Source organism: Gambusia affinis, linkage group LG16 (genome assembly GCF_019740435.1).
Source record: "Gambusia affinis linkage group LG16, SWU_Gaff_1.0, whole genome shotgun sequence".
NCBI lineage: Eukaryota > Metazoa > Chordata > Actinopteri > Cyprinodontiformes > Poeciliidae > Gambusia > Gambusia affinis.
The window spans coordinates 2,012,442-2,038,098 of NC_057883.1; the positions used below are offsets into that span (position 1 = coordinate 2,012,442).

A 25,657-nucleotide genomic window follows, 5' to 3' on the forward strand; every position below is an offset into this window, starting at 1 on the left:
GAAATGATAGCAAAACTTAAAGGACTGTCAGACATCATCATAGGCTGCCTGGGGCTTTACGTTCTGAATTCAGCTACAGACCACTTGTGAGTCTGAACTAAATTTTTTTAATGTTTAAATGGGCTGTTATCCATGTTGCTTGTGCACATCTTCTAGCACACTTTATCCTTCCACTTAACTTTCTGTTAAGCTGCTTAGATACAGTACTCTGAACATCCAGTTTTCTTTTGCAATATCCTTTTGTGGCTTAAACAGTGACAGTCTACTAGACAAGTCAGTAAATTTCAAATTCAAAAATTGGAATTTTCAAATGTGGATATATATATATATATATATATATATATATATTTCCATTGTTGTCAGCTATAACATCGCTTTAGCTATGAGGAGGTCAGTAACGGCAGACTTCCCTCTCACATGATGAACTGAATACATAGTGAGTTTCAGGGCAGATCGAGTTTTATTTAGGAACCAACTTGTGTTGGTCAATCAGTGGAGTGAATGTGAACAAGTTAATGATGACGGGATGAAAGCAGTTCAGACAGAGTCAGGCACTCCAAGTTTCCTCTGGCTTCCGTCCACAGACTGAAACAGTCACAGAGAGCCTGACATCCACTGTCCACTGAGGGACACGAAGCGTGTCCGGTCTGACGGCAGAAGATTGTTCCCAGATAGGCACTGTGGCTTAGCGTTGCACCGGGTTCTGGTTTGTTAGTTCAGCTTTTCCAGAAGTTTGGGTTCTGCGCCATCCTCCTCTGGAAGTTCTCATACCATCTGAGAATGCAGCTGGAGGGGATGAACGTCTCCGTGGGGTTCGGCGTCATCTGCGCCTGGGACAGAGCGAACGAGGAGGCGAAGTTGTAGAGGCTGTCCAGCATTTTCTGGGTGAACTGCATGAACGTGTCCACAGTGGACACCGCGGCGCTGGACACTGGGATCTGCTGAGCCAGCTGATCCAGAGCTTCAACTGACAGGCCGACCTGAGCCACGGATGGTGACACGGAGGCCATCACGCCGAAAGGGTGCGCCCCACCCTCTCCAGCCTTCAGGCCGGAGATCTTGAAGATCGCGCTGGGCTTGTCGTTGGTGATGAAGCCGAGCAACTGCCACACAGGAGCGCCGCTGCTCGGGTCCGGGAAGGAAAAGTACACGGCTCCTCCCATTCCTGCGGGGAAAGGCACCGTCCCCAGCATGAACACTACCACGTGGTTCACATTCTCAAAATCCGCCAAATTAAAGACGAATTTATCAGAGGCGACCTGTACCGCGTCAGTCTGGACCAACCTACCGGCCACCAAACAGCCGAACATCTCTGCCGACAGCTGCCAACCCAGTTAGCTTAGCCTACCCTGTTGCTACTGAATACAAACAGAACGCGAGAAGCTTCTTCTTCTTCTTCTACACTCATCAGACAGAAGAGATAAGGCGCCGCAAAATCGCTGCCCCCTTCTGTTTAATTCTATGATGAACAATTCTATGAGCGCGTGATGAACAATTTTTTTCACAAATAATTTCTATATTTCGCATAAAATTGCGACGACGTATTAGGCCCGTTGTAGACAGAAGGAGGAGGAGTACATTTAGATGAAAAACACTGAGAGAAATCTAAGAATTTAAAGAAAATTTCAGAAAAGGAATTTTGAAAAGTTGAAATTTTGTTATGAGAAAAACTCTGAATTTTTTTTAGATTAATATCAGAAATTTTCTAGAAAAGCTTGGAGATTTCTGAGTTTGAAATTTCAAAAAATTTGCTAGAAAAAACTCAGTGATTAATCTGAGTTTTGTGTAGAAAATGTATATTTTTTTCTATTAATTTTCTGACATTTCAAACTCAGAAATCTGAGCTTTTTCTAGAAAATTTCTGATTTTTTTGTATAAATGTACTCTTTTTTTATATATATAATGGTCCTAAAACACCGCTGTAAAATTCAACTAAAAATAAACATATCTGTCATAGGAAAAAAAAATAGCTGCAATATTTATTTTGCAGCTATATAAGATATCCATAGATGTTCTACACTTCAACATTGATATCTATTTTAAGCTTCTCTTTCTGCTGCCAAGACCGTCCCTGTCTTAAACCTAGTGGAGAAAGTTCTGAATGTTGCTGACGAAAGCTATGAGCTCCAGGAGGGAGGAGGAGGGGAGAGAGGCTCCAGCAGCACACAGCATGAACAGTTCAGAAACAATTCGGAATGTTAAAAAAAAAGCTAATTACAAACAGATTAACTCTTAACTCGTGTTTTAGACTGCCTATTGCTAGCAGATCTATTCTGACTCAAAGTGCAGCCGTTCTGAATGATGGCCTTATTGCAGCCATACCAGTTTACTTTACCTGGACCTAAAGAGCAACGATCTAGAGCCAGTGCACAGCTTCAGTTACTACAACTGAAACCAGCGATCAGGAACTGAAACCTGGGAGAAGTGATGAACTTTGACCTGAACCTTCAGAGCCACATATAGACAGTTCTTCTGTCATCTGCAGAAGGTGGACTAATGTCTCAGCAAGATCTAGACAAACTCATCCATGAGTTTATCTTTAGTTGTCTTGATTACTGCAACAGTGTCTTCACAGGTCTGCCTAACAAATCAAATTGACAGCTGCTGCTGATCCAGAACGCTGCTGTTTGCGTTCTCACTAACACCAGAAAGAAAAAGCACATCACACCAGTTCTAAAGTCCCTACACTGGCTCCCTGCAGCTCAGAGAATAGACTTTAAAACACTGATGCTAGTCTGTAAATCACTGAACAGCTTAGCACCAGAAAACACTAAAGACCTGCTGCTGTTGTGTCAACCTTCCAGACCTCTCAGATCTTCTGATTCTGAACTGGTTTGCATCTCCACAACCAGAACCAAACCAGGAGAAGCAGCATTCAGCTTCTATGCACCACAAATCTGGAACAAACTTCCAGAAAACTGAAAAACAGCTGAAACACTGAGGTCCTCTAAATCTAGACTAAAAACCCACCTGTTTAGAGTTGCTTTTGAAGCATAATCAATTAAGAACTTAATGATAGCACTTGACTTAATGAAATGCTTTGATTGTTGATTCTATGTTGCATGACTTTATGGGGGGTTTTTATAATGTAAAGCACTTTGAAATGCCTTGCTGCTGAAATGTGCTATACAAATAAAATGTGATTGATGGATGTTTATTGCATAGAAAATAAAGATGCAAACAGTGACATGTTAATGTTGAGTAATTATGCTCAAATTTGCATAAACAGCTCATATGTTACATCTAAAGTTTCAGATTTATTAAGTCTATTTCTTTGAATGAAAAATCAATCTACTCAAGTAAAAGAAGAAATATTACTAAAATGAAAACGAGTACAGTTCAGTAAAACGTCTCTTATAAGTAATTTTTCCCCCCAGAAGGTTACTCAAGTAAACGTAACCAGTACAGCCCACTTTTGAACAGAACAAAGATCATTGTTTTAAAATACAAATCCAACTTGTCTTTTTGTGATCTAAAGCATATGGTTTAAATTTAGTCGTTTCGTGTTTTAAAATCAGTAGGAAGTGAACAGTTTACCTTCTGCGATTAAGGCATACGATGACTGCAGGCTGTCTGTCAAGGTATTGTCCCACTCGGAAAAAACACGGCAAGCTTTCCATTTGCCAAAACATGCCACATCGATACCCGGATTAACAATATAATTTCAGATACAGTGGCCAAGGCAATAACTTTACTAGAATTGATTTGATAGGCGACATTTAGAAATTGGTATTTCCGAGCTCTGTCGTGACACTGAACGCCACAGATTTAACTCGGCTCTTGCGTTCAGTCGGGTCAGCTAAGCGCACCCTGTCACTCTGTTTTGTGACCCGCTGAATAGAGATGGGAGCTTCTTAATTTCACCCCTGACATCGGTGATTATAACGGATCCGAATATCATTGTCTGTGTGGAATAGGTTGATATTCACAAGACTGGGTGTCGCTTCTTTTGACGAAGAAAAACTTCGCCCCAAAGCTGATAAGGAGCTTGGGCCCGTGTCGCTTATGGTGAGTGCCCGCTGCTGCGGTGCGGCCTCAGAGCTCTCCTGGAACTCGAGACCCGCGGCTTGTAAGTGGAATGTTAGGCCGTGGGGTGTTGCTGACCTATTTGAGTGGACAGTGATGGCATAATTTAATGGCGAGAAACTCACACATGCTTACATCTTTTTGTGACCAATAATTATCGGAATTGATGTTGGACAACTGTAATAATGAAAGCCGTAATTGACATACCGTGATCCAAATTAGCAACGTTGTGCTACTCTGAATGCTAACCGGATAACACTGGCTAACATGTAACTGTACTGAAAGCTCTGGAATTGGTTTACGAAATGTCTTTAGAAGGCCTGTTTATTTCAGTAATGTATCAAATGAGATATGTTAACAATTAATTTATGTGTAACGCTAACTTTTGGATATGTCCTAAAAAATAATCAGGGTAATTATGCTCCGTTAGCTTTGTCAAATATGGCTGCGCCTCCCTGTTAAATGCGCATAAAGTGACTGTGTTCGTCTTTTTAACTCTTGATAAGTTCAAAGTCACTCTCGAAATCCTAGATGAAGCTACGTAATGTACGTAAAAAGTATTTTTAGGTGAATTGGTTGGCAAATACTTAAGTTTAACTGGCTTGATACTCACTGCCCTTAGTAGCTGTGTGTCATAGTGCTAACCGTGTAGTGCTTCATTTGAGCAGAAATAACAATACAGTTGGGAAGATCACGCTGTCGGGTTACTGACTGTAATCTTTTTCAATTTACAGTCATGGTAGCTAAAATCAACTTTCCTCTTTGTATTCAGTTAGATAATTAATCTTATTTATATGGTAACTAAGCTAATATCAAAACAAATGTGTTCAGTTTTCTCTCCAGGTGCGCATGTGCAATGCAGTTAAGTTCAACCACTACAAGACAATTAGGTATATTTAATGGTGGATTGCAGTAGATCACATAATGCCAACTAGTAAACAGATGTGTCTGTAAAGAAACCAGCTGATCGCATCAAGGCGTTGCTTAATGCGATCCTACTGAGCAAGGACAGGAAGACAGTGGAGAGCAGCAGGTCAAAGCCTCCAGCAGAGTGAGGAGCCGCCTGATGGGTGAAATACAGACATACACAGAGGTGCTGGGTTTGCCATGATTTTTTTATGAGAATAAACATCCATCCATCCATCCATCCATCCATCCATTTTCTGAACACCCTTCGTCCCTAATGGGGTCGGGAGGGTTGCTGGTGCCTATCCCCAGCTAACGTTCCGGGCGAGAGGCGGGGTTCACCCTGGACAGGTGCCAGTCTGTCGCAGAGAATAAACAATAGAGAGAAAGTATAGATTTAATAGAAATATTTACAGTGAGTCGGTGGAGTAGCCATAACAGACTGTGAAAAGCCTGATTAATTTGTCCTATATGCAAATTGATCAGAACTACTGAGATGGTTCAGGAAAAGCAACGCCACTGCAACTATGAACTTTGCCAAAAAGGGAAGTTTTAATCTTAGTCTCAGGGTTAGGCATAGGTTTAAAGAGGAGCAGCAAAAGCAAATGAGGTGGATTAGAAGAGCTTGACAACAACCGTTGGTGTCATCTAGGACATCTGAGATGTTATATCTGCTGCCTGGAATTAAGCTGTGTTTGTGCATCATGGCGGTCATAAAATTGTCATACAGTAAACAGTCTTCAGTCAGAGGCCTCTTCACATTTATTGCAAGACTGACTGCTACAAGAGAAACTTCCAGAACTTAGCTGCATTGCACCATACTTTAAGATGCATAGATGATATGAGTTACGACAGTTCATTGATATTTGGGATGAATAAACTATTACCGAATTAAATTGAAAATTTCACAAGGTGTCTGACACACAACAAGCTAACGGAACAAAATGCTCTCATTTTCTGTTATGTTTGGAGTGGATGCTAAGGAAGAGAAGCTAAAATCAGAGAAATGTGGTCTCAAGTTTATTTATTTATTTTTTAAATCAAACTTTTTGCTGTAACTGTGGATTTACTGATGTTGATTTAGTGTCAGTTTGCCTTGAAGCTGAACTCGGATCTCTGAATAGTCACACTGCCAACTTGAGCACGCTCTAGTTACAAATTAAAAACACACTCATTGTCACAAGCGAAGGGGAAGTATTCTTCAGCTTTTGCAACATGGTAGCCATATTGAAGTGGGACCTCTGGTTGTCCAGGGCCCTCTGACTTGGAACTTCCCAGATTTCCCATGCAAGGTGGGGTTCTGGTAGAGTCGACCAGCCTGGAGCTCGGAAATTCTGACTGGAAATATTTTTTGGCCAGTCACACAAATAAACTTTTTTTTTTAAATCCTCCTACCATTTCCCATTGCCCAGTCAGCACATATGGTCACTAAAGCCATTGTTTATATACTCCCTGGTTACTGGTTCCTAGCTGGCTTCTCTTCCTGGCATGGCTAAATGTGTCCAATCACTGGAGAAACAAACTGTTGCATTCTACTTAGTCGATTTCTGCACTTTTTTGCTGGGGTTGGGAAGAAAGACATAATATACAGTACAGACCAAAAGTTTGGACTCAACTGTGTGTCCAAACCTTTGGTCTGTACTGTAAGCTTATAGTGTTGTTTAAAGTAAGAAGATGTTCTACAAATTAGGGATGCATGGTATATTTGTATCAGTCCAATTAATAAAGAACTGGATAGATATTAACAAATCGAGTGGGAAGGGAACGGAAATGTAAACGTTGGTGGTCTACCCATATTTTTTTAATGGTGCATTTCTTCTTTAAACTAATAAATTACAAGTATGTTAGCATAAACGTGCTTGAAATCTGAAGAAAAACATTTAAAAAAAAAGATCTTCACTAAGCCTCTTAACTTCTTGTTGCTGTTTGCAGAGAACCTGTTCCATAAAGCTCATTTAGACAAAGGAAGCACCTAAACACATGTTCCAGTCTCCTTCCATTCAGTTGATTGAATGAGTAACAATCACACCTGAGAGCTGTGATTGGGCACTGAGCCGGACAGGGCAGCCAACAAGGGGAGTCAGGTGAGACCTCAGATTTTTATTTTATTTATTTTTTTAAATATTTATTTTTTATTTTATCTGGAAGATCATGGTTGAAGAAACTAACATTAAAATGAATTTGATTTCTCTAAAACTTCTATTTCTAGTTTAATGACACTTCTATGGCTAAAAAAAAAAAAAAAAGAACTCCATTCCTTTAGAGTTCAGCATTAAGACATTTTGATGATTTCTGTTTTAAAGTCGAACATTATACCACCAAAAATGACCCGACCTACTTTTTCATATGGAGGAGATTGTGTGTTGCTTTTTCTCCAGGCTAGCCATCATGGCGGATGTGGACCCAGACACCTTGCTGGAGTGGCTGCAGATGGGTCAGGGCGATGAGCGGGACATGCAGCTCATCGCCCTGGAACAGCTGTGCATGCTGCTGCTGATGTCAGACAACGTGGACCGCTGCTTCGAGACGTAAGCCTCGTCGTTAAAACCCAGACGTTTGCATTCCACCCGGTGTGTTTGAGCTGGTGGCTCAGAGCGTCCCCTCTGCCTCTCCGTCCACCAGCTGTCCTCCTCGGACGTTCCTACCAGCACTCTGTAAGATCTTCCTGGACGAGAGCGCGCCAGACAACGTGCTGGAGGTGACGGCCCGCGCCATCACCTACTACCTGGACGTGTCGGCAGAGTGTACCCGAAGGATCGTGGGCGTGGATGGAGCCATCAAGGCTCTATGTAACCGCCTGGTGGTGGTCGAACTCAACAACAGGACCAGCAGAGACCTGGCGGAGCAGTGTGTGAAGGTAGGACGCCACAGAGATGCGGCTTTTAAGTAGGGCTGGGCGACAATAAACATGTGATCAATATCAGTCTGATAGAATATTCAATATATAGAATATTTACTGAACTCTGACCCAGAACTGAACAGCATTCTGGGAGACATGGACAGAGAAAAGGTTTTAGCTGCTTAACTTCTCATGGCTAGCGGCATCAACTAACTTACTCATTATTTGGTTACCTAGCAACAACCTGTTGGGTACATTGTGCTGCCTTATTTTTAGGCAGTTGTGAGACTGCCTAAAAATAAAAACCAACGGCGTGGAGAGAAAACTTTATACGTCTCCAGTATTTCAGACATTTGAAATTAAAAATGAATCATTATTGATATCGACTGATATAAAACACTTATACTGTTATAAGTTTTTCAGCCTACTTCAAAGATTAGCAATTAGCCATCATGGCATTCCTGGAGTGACATGTTTTCAAAAGTGACTGTACATTTCTTGTCAAAGTGCATCCCAGTTGTGGTCAGTAAGATTTCATCTGGGGAAGCGAATCTACTCAGAAAGCTCATCCTTGAAAAGTTCACATATTTAAAATTAGGGTCTTAAAATGTCTTGCATGAAAAAAAAAAAACAGTACATTTCACAAGCAGAGTGTTAACCTCTATGTTTTTTTTTTACTTTTTTATTCAGATTTTCCAGTGCATGTCACATCTCACACGTCTTACAGGTTACATGTAGAAATACACGTTATCTTTTTTTAAAAAAAGGTTTTGTTTGTCCAGGGTCTTAAAGAAAAGACAAGAAAAAAAGATAAAAATAAATAAATGAGAAAAGAAAATAAATAAATAAAAATAAAATAAAAAATAAAAAAATGAAAATACAGAGGAATCTCACATTCATTAATCGTAATTTCCATCTGTTGGGTTTGAAATGAATGCTTGAATTGAGGACCATTTTTCTATAAAGATGTCACTTTTCATCTGAAGTTTTGCCGTAATTTGTTCCATATGGTAAACCTCCCTCACTCTATTCTTCCATTGGGAAATCGTTGGGGGCTGAGGCTTCAGCCATGAGACCGTAATCATCTTCTTTGCGAGGACAAGTAAGATCTTTAAAATGTAAATCTTACTGTGATCATGGATTTTATTCTGGAAAATACCTAGTATTATAAAGGATGGTTCTAGGGGGATTGTAATGCCCAGACAGTTGTTAATTTCCTTTTGTATTCCTTTCCAATATGTTGATAATTTTGGACAGTCCCAAAATATATGAGTGAAGTCTCCAATTAGTCCACAACCTCTCCAACATTTTCAGAGGTGTGGTTAAATCTAGATATAAGAAGAGGAGTCCTGAAAAATCTCATTTTGATTTTCCATTCAAATTCTCTTAACATTGGACTATTTGATATTCTATGACCTTCCTTAAACATTTTTTCCCAATCCTCATCATTAATTATGATATTCATTTCCAGTTCCCATTTCCCTTTGATATCTTTTGTATCTGTTATTACTTCCGCTTGCAATATTTTATAAATATAGGATATGAATTTGGTGGTTATATTTCCTTTTATTACAGAAAGAAAGAAATTTTCTATATTTGAAGGGGGCGTTTGTATGTTGTTAACCTCTATGTTTAATCTACATAGTGAAAAAAATGCACTTAAAACATTTCTGGAAACCTTTACAGAGATCCAGAAGTGCTGCAAAGACTTTAATGCCACCTAGATCTGTTCCACTAAGGTTACATCAAACACTAGTTGGTTAATACAGGTTACATTTTACAACAGGACCTGTATAGTGCTAATGGGCGTTTTAAGCCTGAGGAAGCAGTGCCCTCCTCTGTGGGTTGCATCCCACTCTGGGTGGAATCATGGAGAACGTTCAAGTTAAAAAATGCCTAAGTGAGGGTTTCTATTCTTCAGTTGTGAGAAGTCGGCTGTAAGTTGTTTCCTGACAAACTGTTTGACGTCCATGTCTTTGAACCCATGTACCTGTGTGCAGGTGTTGGAGTTGATCTGTACCAGAGAGTCTGGCGCTGTCTTTGAGGCCGGCGGTCTGAACTGTGTTCTCAGCTTCATCAGAGACAGCGGCCACCTGGTCCACAAGGACACCCTCCACTCCGCCATGGCTGTGGTGTCCCGCCTGTGCAGCAAGATGGAGCCTCAAGACTCCTCTCTGGAGACTTGCGTTGAGTCCTTGTCCAGCCTCCTCAAACACGAGGACCACCAGGTCACTACACTAATGAAACCTCTAGGTAAGGTTTTGGGTGGTATAATCTTGAACTTGGTGTTTCCTGCAGGTTTCAGATGGCGCTCTGCGCTGCTTCGCCTCGCTGGCTGATCGGTTCACTCGAAGAGGAGTGGACCCGGCTCCTTTAGCTAAACATGGCTTGACGGAGGAGCTGCTGTCCCGTATGGCGGCCGCAGGTGGCACCGTGTCGGGCTCTTCCTCATCCTGTAAATCAGGTCGGCCGTCCACAGGCGCAACCCCCTCGGCCGCCGATTCCAAACTGAGCAACCAAGTGTCGACCATCGTCAGCCTGCTGTCCACACTATGTAGAGGCTCTCCGCTGGTCACACATGTAGGTCCACACTATTTCTCTCCTGCTTGTATAGAGGAGGAGAACAGGTTTGTGTGTGTGCATGCTAATCTCCAACCCGTGTTCAGGACTTACTGCGGTCGGCTCTGCCTGACTCAATGGAGTCTGCGCTGGGAGGAGATGAGAGGTGTGTGCTCGATACCATGCGGCTGGTGGATCTCCTGCTGGTGCTCCTGTTTGAGGGACGGAAGGCGTTGCCAAAGTCCACAGCAGGATCAGCGGGCCGGATCCCTGGACTGCGACGTCTGGACAGCTCTGGAGAACGATCCCACCGACAGCTCATCGACTGTATCCGCAGCAAGGACACTGACGCTCTGATCGATGCCATCGATACGGGAGGTGAGCCTGATTTCATGTTGCATAAACTGTTCATTATCCAGGTTGATTACCAGGCTACTAACCACTAAGATTCTGGCATTAAAGGTGCACTATTTAACTGTTGTAAAAATGTTTGTTTTTTTCTTCTTTCTGTATTTGTTAAAATGGTCACTATGTTGTTACAGTATAACATGAGACAGCTAATCTGTGAAAAGACGGAGCTCCTCCACCTCCTGCTAGTGCTTCTATAGCCATCTGCAGAAATGCAACGCTTGGTCAGAAATAACCAATCAGAGCCAGGAGGAGGGTCTCAGTGGTGTCAATCAAGTTGGTAGACGTGCTGCCATTTTGCTGTAGTTGTGGAAATAGTGGAGAAACAACTTAACTGTTAGAGGAAAACAGTTTATCCCTCATCTTTGATGGTCATGCTAACTAGCCTTAGCGTTCCTGGCAGACTGTTGTGGTGAACCAGCGCAACACAGAGGAAGGGGGAGGGGACGAGCAGCAGGGACACGTGGTTGATTGACAGCACTAAAACCCCCCTCCTGTCTCTGATTGGTTGTGTCTGGCTGAGTGTATTTCTACAGATGGCAGTAAGACCACAGGGAGAAGGCAGAGGAGCTTGTTTTAATTATGTTTTTATATTTTATATTTTACTTAAATGTGAAAAATGTGTTTCTGATGTACAGTTTTGGTTTAATTAGTGGTCTGTTTTCTTTCAGCAAATGGCCTTTTTAAGAGCTTTTCTTTAAATAATTCAACTAGATTAGTTGACAGTTATTTCAACAATTGACTAAATTTAGAAATTTCAGAGAATATAGAAGTGTAAAGCCTACAAAAAAGGGCTTTACCTTTTTTCAAAGACCTGTGGACTTGGTTCTGCAGCCACATTTGACCAGTTATAATGAAATAATTTGCTCTCTCTCAGCTTTTGAGGTCAACTTCATGGACGATGTTGGACAGACGCTCCTCAACTGGGCTTCAGCTTTCGGCACACAGGAAATGGTAAAGAACCACAAATACAAGCTAAGGGTTTCCATCAGACACGGTTTTTGCAAACATGCTGAGCAGCTCTGTGCTTGTCGTTCCAGGTGGAGTTTTTATGTGAGAGGGGTGCTGACGTCAACAGAGGTCAAAGGTCATCCTCGTTACACTATGCTGCGTGCTTCGGACGGCCACAAGTAGCCAAGGTAAACTGAGGCACAGTGAAAAGAAACCATGTCAGTGAGACTGAAGCGTTTAGGTGTCTCGGTGTGATCCTGTGGGTTTGTTTCCGGTCAGACTTTGCTGCGTCACGGAGCCAACCCAGACCTGAGGGATGAGGATGGAAAGACCCCCCTGGACAAAGCCAGAGAGAGGGGACACAGTGAAGTGGTGGCTATACTGCAGTCACCTGGTAAGTTCAACCCATCAACCAGCTTCTAGATGAAATATCTATGGCATTTTTATAACAAGTGGAGGTAACAGATAGACTTCATTGTGTTGTAAAATGGCACAATGTGCCTGGAAACTACAAAATGCCACCCCTTGAAAAACTTAATGTGTGTGTGATTGAAGTAGATAATTTTCTGAGAAATATAATCCAGATTGGGACATGTTAGCTGACTCTTAGATGTTTCTCTTCCAGGGGACTGGATGTGTCCGATGAACAAGGCTGATGACAAGAGGAAGAAGGATGCAAGTAAGGAGGAAGAGGAGAGCACTGAACCCAAAGGAGATCCAGAAATGGCTCCCTACTACCTTAAGAGACTTCTGCCTGTTTTTGCACAAACCTTTCAGCAAACCATGCTGCCTTCTATTAGGTAAACTCATCCACACTTCCACTGTCCATCCACTGATTTTTGTAACCTTAAGTTAAATAACTAAACATAGTTCTGGTAGTTGTTGCTGACCATGCAAAATTAAAGTAAACTTCAACTTGGATCAGAACTAAAGTGGGTTGTATCTTTATTTTTCCACAATCAAACTCATGTGAAAGAGCTTCCAACTGGCCAAAATTAATATCTTTTTTTGTGTGGTTTTAGGAAAGCAAGTCTGGCTCTGATCCGAAAGATGGTTCACTACAGCAGTGAAGTTCTGCTGAGGGAGGTGTGTGAGAGCGAGACGGGACACAACCTGCCCACAGTCCTGGTGGAGATCACTGCCACTGTCCTCGACCAGGAGGTAAGCTACAGGAGAGCAGGGATTACCGGGGCTCAGCCCTCTTAAACAGCAGACACTCACCTTAAGCTGCTGAACTCAGGCTGCAGAAAACAGAGCAGCAAATGAATAAATGTCAAATCTTATTGTTTTTCTGAATGATGCACAGACAAAACAAAGTTCATCTAAGCTGTAGAGCTGCTAAATTATTTATAAATATTTATATCATTAATTTATTATGATATAAATTAATATATCATTAATATATCTTCATGGGATATCCGACATGAAGAATGGTGCACTATATTGACCATAAGCAATGTAGTGTCCTTTAATCAACTAGAATGGAAATTAATGTTAATGTATTACAAGCCTTTTTCTGAGAAGGAACTCTAAGCTGCAGACGTTTAAAGTGGATTTTAGTTGTTGTCTTTGTGAATTAAATTCCAAATATTCTTATGCCATCTAATGCTTCATATTGATTAGACATTAGGTCATTGTTTAGGCTAACATTCCCTGGGATTTCCTTTCACTCATGGAAGTCTTGTTTGAATATTTGAGTTTTTAAATGGCTTTAAAAATTCTTAAATGGGGTATTATGTAAAAATTTTTAGCTTTACACCATGTTATAAATACCTGCAGTGTGTCTTTGATTTTATTTTTTCTTCAGACACATTTAAAAATATCCTTGACTCTCCGTGGCAACCATTCATGGGGGCCTAAACACTTGCTCTCACAAGCTGCTTCCTATTTCCAATGAACTCCTCAGAGCTGCAGAGCTCTAGCTGAGCTTCACAAAGCAGCCCTCTTCATGCCTTCCCCAATCAGCTCCTCCAGACCAGAAATTGGAAACCACCTGATGGTTGAGTCTGCTGCGCTCATCATACGAACTACTTCTCAGTCCCCTAAAAATGGCTGTAAATGGCATAATGAGGAGCATTGTTGTGAGGATGTGCTGAACTAGGAGTGTCAGAAAAAGCAGCAGCTTCTTAAAGAGACGGAGACCCAATTACAAGCTGTTAAATTGCAAAGTGAAATTTCCTTTAAGTTAGATTTTATATATCCAGCATTTTTATAACAACTGAAGGTAACAGTTACTTTATTGTGCTTTAGAACGGCTCCATGTGCCTGGAAAATGCATAACACTCCACACCCCCTCATCGCGCTACCCATTGAATTTAAGTTTCTAAGTCTTGCAGAACACACTTTTTTTTTTTAGGCAAGCTACTGAATTTGAGCAATAATCAAGAAGCTAACAAACGGCTCAGATTCCTGGCTATTGCTTACAAAGGCAGAGAGAAAAATGAGCACTTAGTATTGCAAACAAACACTCAGTCAAGATTTGATGTAAGCAGGAATTAAAGCAATAAATGTGTTTACATGTTAAGACTCATTTAAAAAAAAAAAACATCCAAGAAGACTGCAGTCGGTTCATCTGTTAGGAAGTCTATATTTGATGGGTTCAGTTATTTCACTGTCCCTTAATATTAATTGGACATTGTCTGATATGGACATATGTATTTATGCTTGATCTAAATGGGAGAACGTGTTTTTTTTTTTTTCTACACCTTTATGTATAATATGTAGCGTGCGGAACTCCCAGACATGTGAAATGCAATCTTATTAGACGCTCATGTAATGTTTCTGGACTGACCTGTTTGGTGTTTGTCAGGACGACGACGACGGCCACCTCCTGGCTCTGCAGATCATCAGGGATCTTGTGGATAAAGGTGGAGATGTTTTTCTCGACCAACTTGCTCGACTGGGGGTCATCAACAAGGTGTCCACTCTGGCTGGACCTGCATCTGATGATGAGAATGAAGACGAAACGAAGCCTGAGAAGGTAGACCCAGAAATCAATGCTGCCATCCAGTTGAAACATCACTCCCACCCCCTTTGTTTATTTTTGAAATAATTGATCCTTGAATGCTTCGCAAATGTCAGTGTCTTGAGATCTGGTTAATAATATACCAGCTGGTGGGTTTCCTGCAGAAAACCTGCTAATCCCGGTGGCAGGGGCATTAGTACGATTTTTGTGTTAAAACTATTTTTATTGTCTGAAATTAGTCTGTTTCCAAGGAAATTTATTTTAGAAACAGCAAATCGCACAACTATATGGTCAGTAGAAACGCAGCTGTTACTGGTGTATCAAAAACCTCTTTAAAATAAATAAACAACACTTAGCCTGGTGGGGGGGGCAAGCGAAGCCTGGAGGCCTGCCAGGCTTATGATATACTGGGGGAAGCCCTGTACACTATTTGAATTAGTTAACTGTGTGAGTTTTCCCTGCAGGAGGACGAGGTTCAGGAAGACGCTAAGGAAGTCCAGCAGGGGAAGCCGTACCACTGGAGGGACTGGTCAATCATTCGAGGCAGAGACTGTCTCTACATATGGTCGGATGCTGCTGCCCTGGAGCTCTCTAATGGTTCCAATGGCTGGTTCCGATTCATCTTGGACGGGAAACTTGCCACCATGTACTCTAGTGGGAGTCCGGAGGGGGGTTCTGACAGCTCAGGTATGTTGGATCTGCTTTCATGCCACTCAGTCGCTCAATATGGGCTTTTTTTTAATCACTTGCCTCCCTCATCCTGCAGAGTCTCGCAGCGAGTTCCTGGAGAAGCTGCAGCGGGCGAGGAGCCAGGTGAAACCCGTAACAGCCAGTCAGCCCATCCTGTCCGTCGTCGGCCCCACAAAGCTGACGGTTGGGAACTGGTCCCTGACCTGCCTAAAAGATGGAGAGATCGCCATCCATAACTCTGATGGACAGCAGGCCACCATCTTGAAGGAGGACCTACCGGGCTTCGTGTTCGAGTCCAACAGAGGAACCAAACATTCATTCACTGCAGAGACGTCACTGGGTGGGTCTTGGTCTGCGATTCAAAATGTCAACAAATCTTAATGTTCAGAAGTAGCAGCTTTATTGATGACAAAATCTCCCAATCCTGCCCTGAACTCAACAAATTGATCCAAACAATTTGAATGTCAAGCAGCTCACCAGTGAATCTGGTAACGCCACGTCTAGTTAGCTTCGAGTTCACTCCAGCCATGCACAGCCATCACTTTTCTATCAGCGCCCCCAGGTGGCTGGATGAATGAACGCGTTGGTGAAGTCAGCTACATGTCAGCAGTTGTGTTCTTCATGTGGCGCCCCCTCTAAAGAGGTGTGGCGCCCCCTCTAAAGAGGTCTGCCGCCCCCCAGAGGGTGCACGCCCCACACTGTGAGAAGCCCTGCTATAGCTGAATCTTTAGCCATGTTGTTGCATTGTGTGCAGGCTCAGAGTTTGTTACTGGCTGGACGGGGAAGCGGGGCAGGAAGCTCAAGTCCAAACTGGAGAAGACGAAGCAGAAGGTGAAGAGCATGGCCAGGGAGCTGTACGACGACCACTTCAAAGCTGTGGAGAGCATGCCCAGAGGGGTGGTGGTCACTCTGAGGAACATCGCCACGCAGCTGGAGTCGGCGTGGGAGCTGCACATTAACAGACATGTAGACAATCTCTGATACACACCTGTTGCCCACAGAGCACATCCCAGACATAAAGAGTGAACTGTGTGTGTGATGTTTGCTGTTGTAGTGTCTTGAAGGAGAGAACACGTGGAGGGACTTGATGAAAACTGCTTTGGAGAACCTGATTGTGGTCCTGAAGGATGAAAACACCATTTCTCCATATGAAATGTGTAGCAGTGGCCTCGTCCAGGCTCTGTTCACTGTCCTCAGTAATGTGAGTATCTAATGAAAGCAGTGACTTTCACTCTAAAACATATAACACATGGTAACAGGACTGCTTCTGGTTAGCTGAAGGCTACAAGTTCTAAAGAGATGGAAGCTGCACCCTACGCCAGGACAGTTTGGGGAGTAAACTCCAAATCAATTTCAAATTTCTTTTTCGAGGTTTGAAACGATGGGCTGTTAGCGTAGGCGTCTGTTGCTTTTGATTACTCATGAAAGACACTCGAAATTCTTTTTTGGTTCAAAAACAGCCCGTTGAAAAAAATATGGTACCACTGAACTGCAGCTCAGTCGGGTACAGGGAAGAGATAATTTACAGATAATTTAATTTCTGTTAAATTGTCAATTTAACAGGGTCTGTAATTAACTGATTAATTACAGACCCTGCAATTAACTCCATTAAAAATTGGAACCACCCTCCCCCCTTACTTCACTGTCACATGACCAAATCACTCCCCCACCTGAAACAACAAGGGCAACAAGTTGTAAATATCAGTGATTAATATCGGCCAGGTTATACCAACGGGAATGTCCAAAAAGTCAAAAAAATGACTAATAACAGCCGATATAAACATTAATACATGCGTCGCTAGTTTCTTAAAGTTCAGTAGCTGTGTATTCTTCAGGAAGCACCGTGACTTGAAGCTGTTTTCTGTTTGGATTCCTGCAGACTGCAGAGCCGGACATGAAACATGATTGTAAGCCTTTAATGGAGAGAATCAATGTGTTTAAGGCGGCTTTCAGCGAGAACGAGGATAACGAAAGGTAAGCGGATTAAAACTTTGGATTACTTTTTATTTCTAATGTGGTTGGGGAGCCGCTTGTTGGTTTGTGTTTTAGAAAGGCAAAGCTTCTGATGAATTAGCGTATTTTTGGGACTACAAGCCCACGCTTTGAACCACGCGGCTTATAGCCTAGTGCGGCTTTTCTGTTGATTCATTTCCTGCTTTTTAGCTTTTTAGCAGGAAGTGAATCGTTGGAAGTCAAAATTGTAAATGAAAGAAGAAAGCGCTAATTTTCATTTAGAACAAGCACATGCTAGCAGCAGGCACGACAGAGAAATTTTTTTCAAACTCATATCATGGAAGCGACACAAAGAAGTTTATATGATGCCGCTTTTAAGTCGCAGGCTATCGATCTGGCAGTACAGGAGGGAAATAGAGCCGCTGCACATAAGCTCAGCGTGAACAAATGATCCATGGTTTGGTGTTGGAGTCGGAGGCCTGGGTCCTTAATAAATCAGCTGCGTCCTTGTGAAAAACCGAGAGCTGCAGAGATATCAGCAGCTTATAGCCCAGTGTGACTTACATATGTACGTTTCCAGTTTTTTTTTTAAAAAGGCTTTGCAGATGCAGCTTATAGTATGGTGCGTTCTATAGTCCAGAAAATACAGTATACTGCTTAAATGTAGTGGACTTTGCAACATACACAGGGACTTGTGTAAATATGAAGAAGAATGATCCTGATTATTATTGGGTGAGGAAATTTATTTCTAATAAGGCTAACTAATATATTCAATATAATATAAATGGCATGTACTTCTCATATTATCTGGTAATAAATCCCAGCTTGTGTGTGTGTGTGTGTGTGTGTGTGTGTGTGTGTGTGTGTGTGTGTGCGTGTGCAGCCGACCAGCTGTTGCCTTAATCAGAAAGCTGATAGCTGTGCTGGAGTCCATTGAGCGTCTACCTCTGTACCTGTATGACTCTCCAGGGTCCTCTTACAACCTGCAGGTGAGTTGGTGCTTTTTGTTGCCATGACGCCCGTCAGTTTTTTTCCACAGCTGCTCAGAATGTGATTTATGTGTCAGATCTTGACGAGGCGGTTGAGGTTCCGTCTGGAACGCGCGCCGGGTGAGACGGCTCTGATCGACCGCACGGGTCGCATGCTGAAGATGGAGCCACTCGCCACCGTGGAGTCTCTGGAGCAATACCTCCTAAAGATGGTGATGCCTCATGCAACATGCTACACCACTGAGCCAATCAGAGCTGGTGATGACTAACCTCCCACCGGCCTTTTGTTCTTCTGCCTTCGTGGTCCAGGTGGCGAAGCAGTGGTACGACTTTGAGCGCTCGTCGTTTGTCTTCGTCAGGAAGCTGAGGGAAGGCCAGACCTTCACTTTCAGACATCAGCACGACTTTGATGAGAATGGCATCATCTACTGGGTCGGAACCAACGCAAAGTAAGAGCAGTGGCTGCAGACAGTGCTAGAACTCTAACTGTTATACAGTGTTTCTTTACAGACTTAAAAACTCAACAAAACGGACCCAGTGTTTTCAGGTCTGGAGAAACACTTCTGTGTTCAGACTTTTTCCCTCATTTACATGAGAAATGTTTCTTTCTACCTTTGAAAAGAAAGGTAGTCTTTCTTTTTATTTCTTTCTTTCACTGAAAAGAAAGAAATGTCGGCCTTTCTCCAACCTTCATGGTTTGGAGGCAGTTTTTTGTGTAAAAAACTGCCTCCAAACTTCCTAGGATAGACATTGAATTTGAGTGTATCCATAAAAACATTGACCAGCTTCTTGCAGCTATCAGTTACTTTGTAGCCTTCTGTCTTTTTAGGCTGCAGTACTCACAGGTTCCATTGTTGGGGTGTGATCAATTACTGGGTCATCTGAAAAGTATGGAATTTCAAAATAAAAATCCATGCACACCGATATTGCCACCACAATATCTATGAAAGCCATATCAAAGCTGCAAAGAAATACTTAGATGCAATATTTTGCTGGCTGTAATATTTCAGACACCTTAAATACATTCATTTAGTCAGGAAGTCTCACTGGTGTCAGCAAACGATCACGTGTCACCCTGTTGCTCTGCTTCCAGGGAGCCGTTAAGGAAATAAATAAGTCTTACCTAAGGTGAAACACTGAGTCAATCAAGAAAGAACGAAAATACATTTTGATTATACTTTTATTAAGAAATTAAGCAAAGAATATAGCAGTGACTCCCCTGGCTACTCCAAGGAAGTGAAGAAAAGATGAATGATATTAAAAGCGATGAAAGTACATCACTTTTAATATCCACCAGCCCTTTTACAGAGATGGGAGTAAAAGGGAGTATCCCACTAGTTTCAGTTTACTTCACAACTCTGGTATTTGCACCTGCAGACTGTGACCCTGGACGGTTCAAATCCATTTCAGAAATACCCTTTATTACGTGTCTCCAGCGAGCTGCCTCCGACATGAAGGGTGCTTTATGGATACAACTGATTGATTCAAATAAAACAAAGTTTTGACAAAACAGAAACAAAGGCATTACTTGTTGATGGAGGTGAACCGATTGTTGTCTTCTTGCTAATCACTGATTTTTAAAGAAGTCTGGTCATGCAGATTTCGCTTTTGGATGAGGGATTTCATATGAGGGAAGTCACTAAGTTGGCAACAGTGGGGTGACTGTTAACTGTGAACTGAAAGTAGTTCACTGAGTAGTTCACTCAGCAGAACTTTGTAAATAAAAACAAGTCTGTTGTCTGTGGATGGTTAATGACGGCTGACCAACTGAATCATTATGAACGCTGAGCTTTTTGCACCATCAGGAATTTAAACAGTTTCAACGTTTAGATGTGTCCTTGAAACTGTCTCACCAGCTTGCAGTCCAGCTCTTCAGGAGCTCTGCTAATGAGCTAATATTGGAGCCAGATGTTCTGAAGCAGGAGACCAGGAACTTTGAGATTTAAAATGAAACACTGAATCATGGTTCCTTAAAATAACTGAATGTAATGTTTTCCTGCAGCCTTAGCGGGAACTATAGTTTGGTGAAAGTTGTTCAGTATTTTCTTAATGTAATTCTTCTGTGTTCCTAACCTTGGTAAGCATGCTAGATGTTAGACGGGACGTTAAGCTCACGATCGCCAATCTTTTCCCGTCAGGACGGCGTATGAATGGGTGAACCCTGCGGCTTACGGCCTGGTAGTGGTGACGTCCTCAGAGGGCCGTAACCTTCCTTACGGCCGGCTGGAGGACATCCTGAGTCGGGACAGCTCTGCTCTCAACTGCCACACTAACGACGACAAGAACGCCTGGTTTGCTATTGACCTGGGCCTGTGGGTCATTCCATCGGCGTACACTCTGAGGCACGCCAGGTGAGGAAACTCCTGCAGCCTGCAGCCAGGCTCTGCAGCCAAACACATTGAGACAAATACTAGAAATACAGAATTTCTGTATGAAAGGTGCATTGTTTTCTGAAAAACAAAGTCATTTTTTTAAACAGGTTTGTGTTTTCCTTCTTCCTTCAGGGGTTATGGGCGCTCGGCACTGCGAAACTGGGTCTTTCAGGTCTCAAAAGATGGTCAGAACTGGTCCACTTTATACACGCACATAGACGACGGCAGCCTCAACGAACCAGGGTACGACCTTCCCTTAAACTCCTCCGTTTGCAGCCAGAAGGGAGCCGCATCTCTTGGTGAATACTAACGCTGGTCTGTGTCTCCGCAGGTCAACGGCCACCTGGCCTCTGGACCCGTCCAAAGACGAGAAGCAGGGTTGGAGGCACATAAGGATCAAACAAATGGGGAAGAATGCCAGTGGTCAGACACACTACTTGTCTCTGTCTGGGCTGGAGCTGTATGGCACAGTCACAGCGGTCTGTGAGGACCAGCTAGGTGAGCCCCTCTGCTGAAGCTCAGAGTAGCAGCAGTTTAGTTTTGAGTTTGTGTACTCCAATTAACAATTAATTAATTTCTAAACTAGTGGGTGATTATTTCAATAATCAATTTATAATTTATTATGATAAATCTGATTAACCGTTCCAGCCCTGTTCTCACCTTGTCAGTTTAAAACTTCCAGCAACAGTTCATTGGGGAGAGGCTGGGTGTCTGTTACTGCAGCCTTTCTTTTAGAGGAAAAGCAACCAGTGGGGCAATATGTTTGTACTGATTTTCTTTGAATAATTCATTTTTCAAGTAGTTATTATACAGACGCGTTGCAACATGACGTCACTCTCACCAGATGTTTTAGCTGTCAAGTTGTGCTCATGGATGTAAACATTAACATGCTGTGCTCCTGTAGAGGTACCAAATATTCTGACTGCAGTTCCGACTCGTTTCTCCAGTCATCAGTTCTTCAGTTAGATGCTGTAAGACGGCCCACACTATGATGCTCCTCCTTGTAAACTCCACTTACTGAGAAATGAGGCAAATTATAGTTATGACAAAAGTGGGCCCTGCTTCATACCAGAGTTAGCATTAGCATGTAGCATTGCTCTAAGCTCTATTGGCTCCATTTACAGCTTGTTTTATTTTTTACCGAAGTGTTTCCGTTAAGCTGCGTGTGCCTCTGTCTCTGTCCCAATGCAGGTAAAGCTGTGAAGGAGGCAGAGGCAAACCTCCGTCGCCAGCGCAGAATTTTCCGCTCTCAGGTAATGAAGTACATCGTCCCAGGAGCGCGAGTCGTTCGTGGTATAGACTGGAAGTGGCGGGAGCAGGACGGAAATCCGCCAGGAGAGGGCACTGTCACGGGAGAGGCTCACAATGGTGAGTTGGTGTACGTTTGACCGAAAGCTAGAAGAACATGTTCTCATTTCCAAACCCTCTGTCTAGACTGCAGGATCGGCCATTTTTTGTCTGAAAGGTTGTTGAGGAGTGGCAATGTGCCATCAGTCGTATCTGTCCTGAGGAATGAATGTGGGCAGATGTTTATCCCAGTAAACACGTGAACTCGTTTCCTTTCCTGCACTGGTTTCCTTCCAGCTTTCTCCTCAAACATCCTGTTTCCAGTCTACCTCCAGCCAGTGTCTGGTTTATTCCTCTTTAATCAACCAGCTGGAGAGAAATCATTCTGAAAACATTTTCTCCTCATTCCCTACCTGCATTACCTTCAACAAGTCTGATGTCAGAGATTGGCTTGTCTTTTTTTTCTCTGCTATTGCCTAATGTTGACAGACATTCACTAGTCCTTTTTTTTTTTTTTTTTTTTTACAGTTATTAGAAGTTAGGGTGGAGCAGGATCCTTTGTTTTCTCAGGTCAGAGCAGAAACAGCAGCAGTCTGCAATCATTTTCCAAAGTGTTGCATAGAGAATTTGTTACTTCTGAGACTCTGACTGTATTTAGGGACAGATGGATTCATTTTAAAGTCAACTAGAGCTTAGAACAGCTCAGAACACATTTGGCCACATTGTAAGACATGAAACTGGTACTATTGTTGTTGTTACTGCAGAACCTCTGATCTCAACATATACTGGGATGATGAGAACTTCACTTGCCTCTGTGTGTTCTTCCATTTGTTCCACATCTCATATTTTTAGTGCCATAATGGGATCATTACTGTTTGATTGTATTTTCTCTCTTTTTACTATAATGATTTATTGTATAGTTTTCCCCTGCTTTTATTTTCTGTTTTTGTACCCGTCACATTGTTTGCTAGTCACTCCACTAGTGATAGAAGCCTCCTTTTATAATCCACAACATAATCGGAGCAACAAAATGTTTTTTTTTTCATGGCAAACTATTTCTAAGGTAAAGCCCATACAGCAGAAATGAAACACTTTCAGAATAAAAACAAAAGTGCTTTAGAGATACTTTTTGTCAGAGTAGAAAATATATTAAAGTAGATTGTAGTAGAGCAGCAGCTAACTATTATTTTAGAAATTAATTTTTCTTACAATTAGATAAAAAAAATTGCCACGTTGTGCAGATTTTTCATTGGAACACTAAAGGCTTTTTTTATATAGTGTTACAAATGTATAAAAAGATGGAAACAAATTTTCTTTTTAAATAAGTAAATAAAGATGTAATTGCCTAAAATGTAATATCTGTATACCTTTTGTGAGCACTTGATTATTTTAGCGAAGGATCTATATACAACTAAAAAAAACAACTATGATACAGTATAATAATTTGACAGCAAAAGGTGCGTACTCTAGATTTTAAAAATATTTTGTCACAGAATTCGAACCACACGAAGCTGTAACATTTGTTATATTTATAAGGGAAAAAGATGCAGTAACAAATGCATTCTGACTAATAACCTACTCCCTGGTCCTCATACATCTATTAAATCAGATAAATGTGACCCATAAATAGAAATAAAGCCCGCTGTTTCTATAGTAACAGGTTCTGACTCATTTTTGTTTGAACTTGTTGAACAAAACCTGCCTCTAAAATGGAGCAGGAAGGCCTGTCAGGATAAGCAATTAATTAAGTTAAATAAAAACATTTTAATGAGCAATAAAAATTAATCACTCAATTAATTGCTTGGTGATAAATTGTCCCAGAAGTTACTGCGATAAACGATAATATTTTAAATATCCAAAATAAATAAACAAACACAACAAATAAAATCGATATTGAAATCTCTGTAAACAAAATTGTCCTTCAAAAAAAAAAAAAAAAAAAAAGGGCTAGTTGAGACCAAACCGAAGACTTTTGTCAAACAGTTTTATGTAGGAAGAGAGAAAAACAATAAATCATGGAAATGGCAATTATTGATGTCATTGATGGATTGCTTATTGTGACAGGCCTGGTAGCAGGTTTTCTATAAACAGTCAGCAGCTCTAGCGTCCAGGAAGGCTCTGCCCATCATGCTGCCTCAACCAGTCATGTATCAAATCAGTAACTAGCTGGGAAGTCTGACCAAATCACTCCTCTAATAAATAAACGTAGCCCTGAATGTTCCTGCAGGATGTTGTTGTTTGACATGTGCATCTAGATTGGAAGTAATATTCTGTCACTGTGTGGAGCTGTTAGGACTGTAAGCTGCTTGTCCGCTGTCTGCCTTCCTCTGCCGCTCTCGCCCTGTTTCCCTCTCTGCCGCCTCTCTGACATCCATCTGTCCGTCTCCCTCCTATCTCTCTGTCCATCCAGGCTGGATTGATGTAACCTGGGATGCTAGCGGATGCTCTAACTCTTACCGTATGGGCGCTGAAGGGAAGTTTGACCTCAAGCTTGCTCCAGGGTATGACCCTGAGTCGGCTGCCACAGCGCCAACACCCAAACCTGTCTCATCCACTGTTTCAGGTCCCGCCTCATCCACGGTGGGACCCTCTGTGACACCAACAGCTGTTGGCGGAACCACCACCACGTTGGCGTCGTTGTCGTCAACCTCGTCGTCTTCCCAGCAGCCCTCCTGGAGCACCCTGGTGAAAAATAACTGTCCTGACAAAAGCGGGGCCAGTTCCTCCAGCAGGAAGGGCAGCAGCAGCTCCGTCTGCAGCGTGGCCTCGTCCTCTGACATCAGCCTCAGCTCTTCCGGCGGCGGGGCCCTGCAGCTGGAGAGGAGAGCGGAGGGCCTGCTGCTGGACCAAGGCGCGGGGCCCGGAGGCCTGGGCTGTGACGGCCACCAACAGGAGGCCATCGTGGTTTTGTCCTCCGCCCCAGAGGCCGGATGCGGGTCGGGGTCCAGCTCCGGCACGCTCACCGCCGACACGTCTGTGACTGGAGACGAGCACCACTCGCCCACCGCGGCCGCAGCCGGCACCGACCCGGCCACAGCCATCTCCATGGGTCTGGTGAGCGTGAGCTCCCCCGACGTCAGCTCTGTGTCCGAGTCGTCCAGCAAAGACACGCACTCTCAGAGGCCGCTGTGCTCCGCCGCCAACACGCGGCTGTCGGTCAGTTCCCTGCTGGCCGCCGGGGCCCCAATGAGTTCCAGCGCCAGCGTCCCCAATCTGTCGTCGCGGGAGGCCAGCCTCATGGAGTCCTTCGTCCGCCGCGCACCCAACATGTCCCGCACCAACGCCACCAACAACATGAATCTGAGTCGCAGCAGCAGCGACAACAACACAAACACCCTGGGCCGCAACGTCATGAGCGCCGCAAGTGAGTACCGCACTGCTAGCATGCTAATGCTACAGCAATGAGGAGACAAACCGAGTACTCATTAGGGCTGCACCATGTTACGAAGTCTTTCAGCGTCAATAAGATTGGTAAATATTTCTGTGATTATATCAAGAGCAATATGTGCTTATCTTCTTCTTTTCACGGTTTCTCAATTTCATTTCAATTCAGTTTATTTCTGTAGCCCACTTCACAATAAATGTCATCTCAAAGCACTTTATAAATTCCATTCTGTAGGATGAGCTTTAGCCACTCAATCTCTAAGTAAGGTGGGTGTCATCAATTAGCTAACTCATGTTTTGGCTACCTAATCTGTTCAGTAACTTGTGT

General features: G+C 42.8%; 2 protein-coding genes across 4 annotated transcripts in view; one reads left to right on the forward strand and one right to left on the reverse strand.

Annotated features, from left to right (window-relative positions):
• Positions 1-441: 441 nt before the first annotated feature.
• Positions 442-1,428, reverse strand: hikeshi (heat shock protein nuclear import factor hikeshi). Its single transcript, XM_044142679.1, has one exon. It carries the CDS (start codon positions 1,308-1,310, stop codon positions 717-719), a length of 594 nt encoding a protein of 197 aa, XP_043998614.1. The 5' UTR covers positions 1,311-1,428; the 3' UTR covers positions 442-716.
• Positions 1,429-3,765: 2,337 nt separating this feature from the next.
• The window catches only part of hectd1 (HECT domain containing 1), a 32,157-nt gene continuing 10,265 nt past the window's right edge, over positions 3,766-25,657 (forward strand). Inside the window, exons 1-26 of one of the 3 annotated variants that reach the window (XM_044142676.1) lie at positions 3,766-4,008; positions 6,865-7,016; positions 7,311-7,460; positions 7,555-7,789; positions 9,772-9,999; positions 10,070-10,351; positions 10,438-10,708; positions 11,616-11,692; positions 11,779-11,877; positions 11,969-12,083; positions 12,315-12,489; positions 12,712-12,850; positions 14,499-14,669; positions 15,119-15,341; positions 15,421-15,684; positions 16,099-16,310; positions 16,399-16,545; positions 17,224-17,318; positions 18,181-18,286; positions 18,364-18,498; positions 18,596-18,735; positions 20,425-20,637; positions 20,791-20,901; positions 20,990-21,156; positions 21,850-22,026; positions 24,356-25,309. In XM_044142676.1, the coding sequence (XP_043998611.1) occupies positions 7,321-7,460; positions 7,555-7,789; positions 9,772-9,999; positions 10,070-10,351; positions 10,438-10,708; positions 11,616-11,692; positions 11,779-11,877; positions 11,969-12,083; positions 12,315-12,489; positions 12,712-12,850; positions 14,499-14,669; positions 15,119-15,341; positions 15,421-15,684; positions 16,099-16,310; positions 16,399-16,545; positions 17,224-17,318; positions 18,181-18,286; positions 18,364-18,498; positions 18,596-18,735; positions 20,425-20,637; positions 20,791-20,901; positions 20,990-21,156; positions 21,850-22,026; positions 24,356-25,309 (4,876 nt within the window). In that variant the 5' untranslated portion in view covers positions 3,766-4,008; positions 6,865-7,016; positions 7,311-7,320. The remainder of the gene's footprint in view (positions 4,009-6,864; positions 7,017-7,310; positions 7,461-7,554; positions 7,790-9,771; positions 10,000-10,069; positions 10,352-10,437; positions 10,709-11,615; positions 11,693-11,778; positions 11,878-11,968; positions 12,084-12,314; positions 12,490-12,711; positions 12,851-14,498; positions 14,670-15,118; positions 15,342-15,420; positions 15,685-16,098; positions 16,311-16,398; positions 16,546-17,223; positions 17,319-18,180; positions 18,287-18,363; positions 18,499-18,595; positions 18,736-20,424; positions 20,638-20,790; positions 20,902-20,989; positions 21,157-21,849; positions 22,027-24,355; positions 25,310-25,657) is intronic. The other 2 variants (XM_044142674.1, XM_044142675.1) reach the window with 2 other exon arrangements.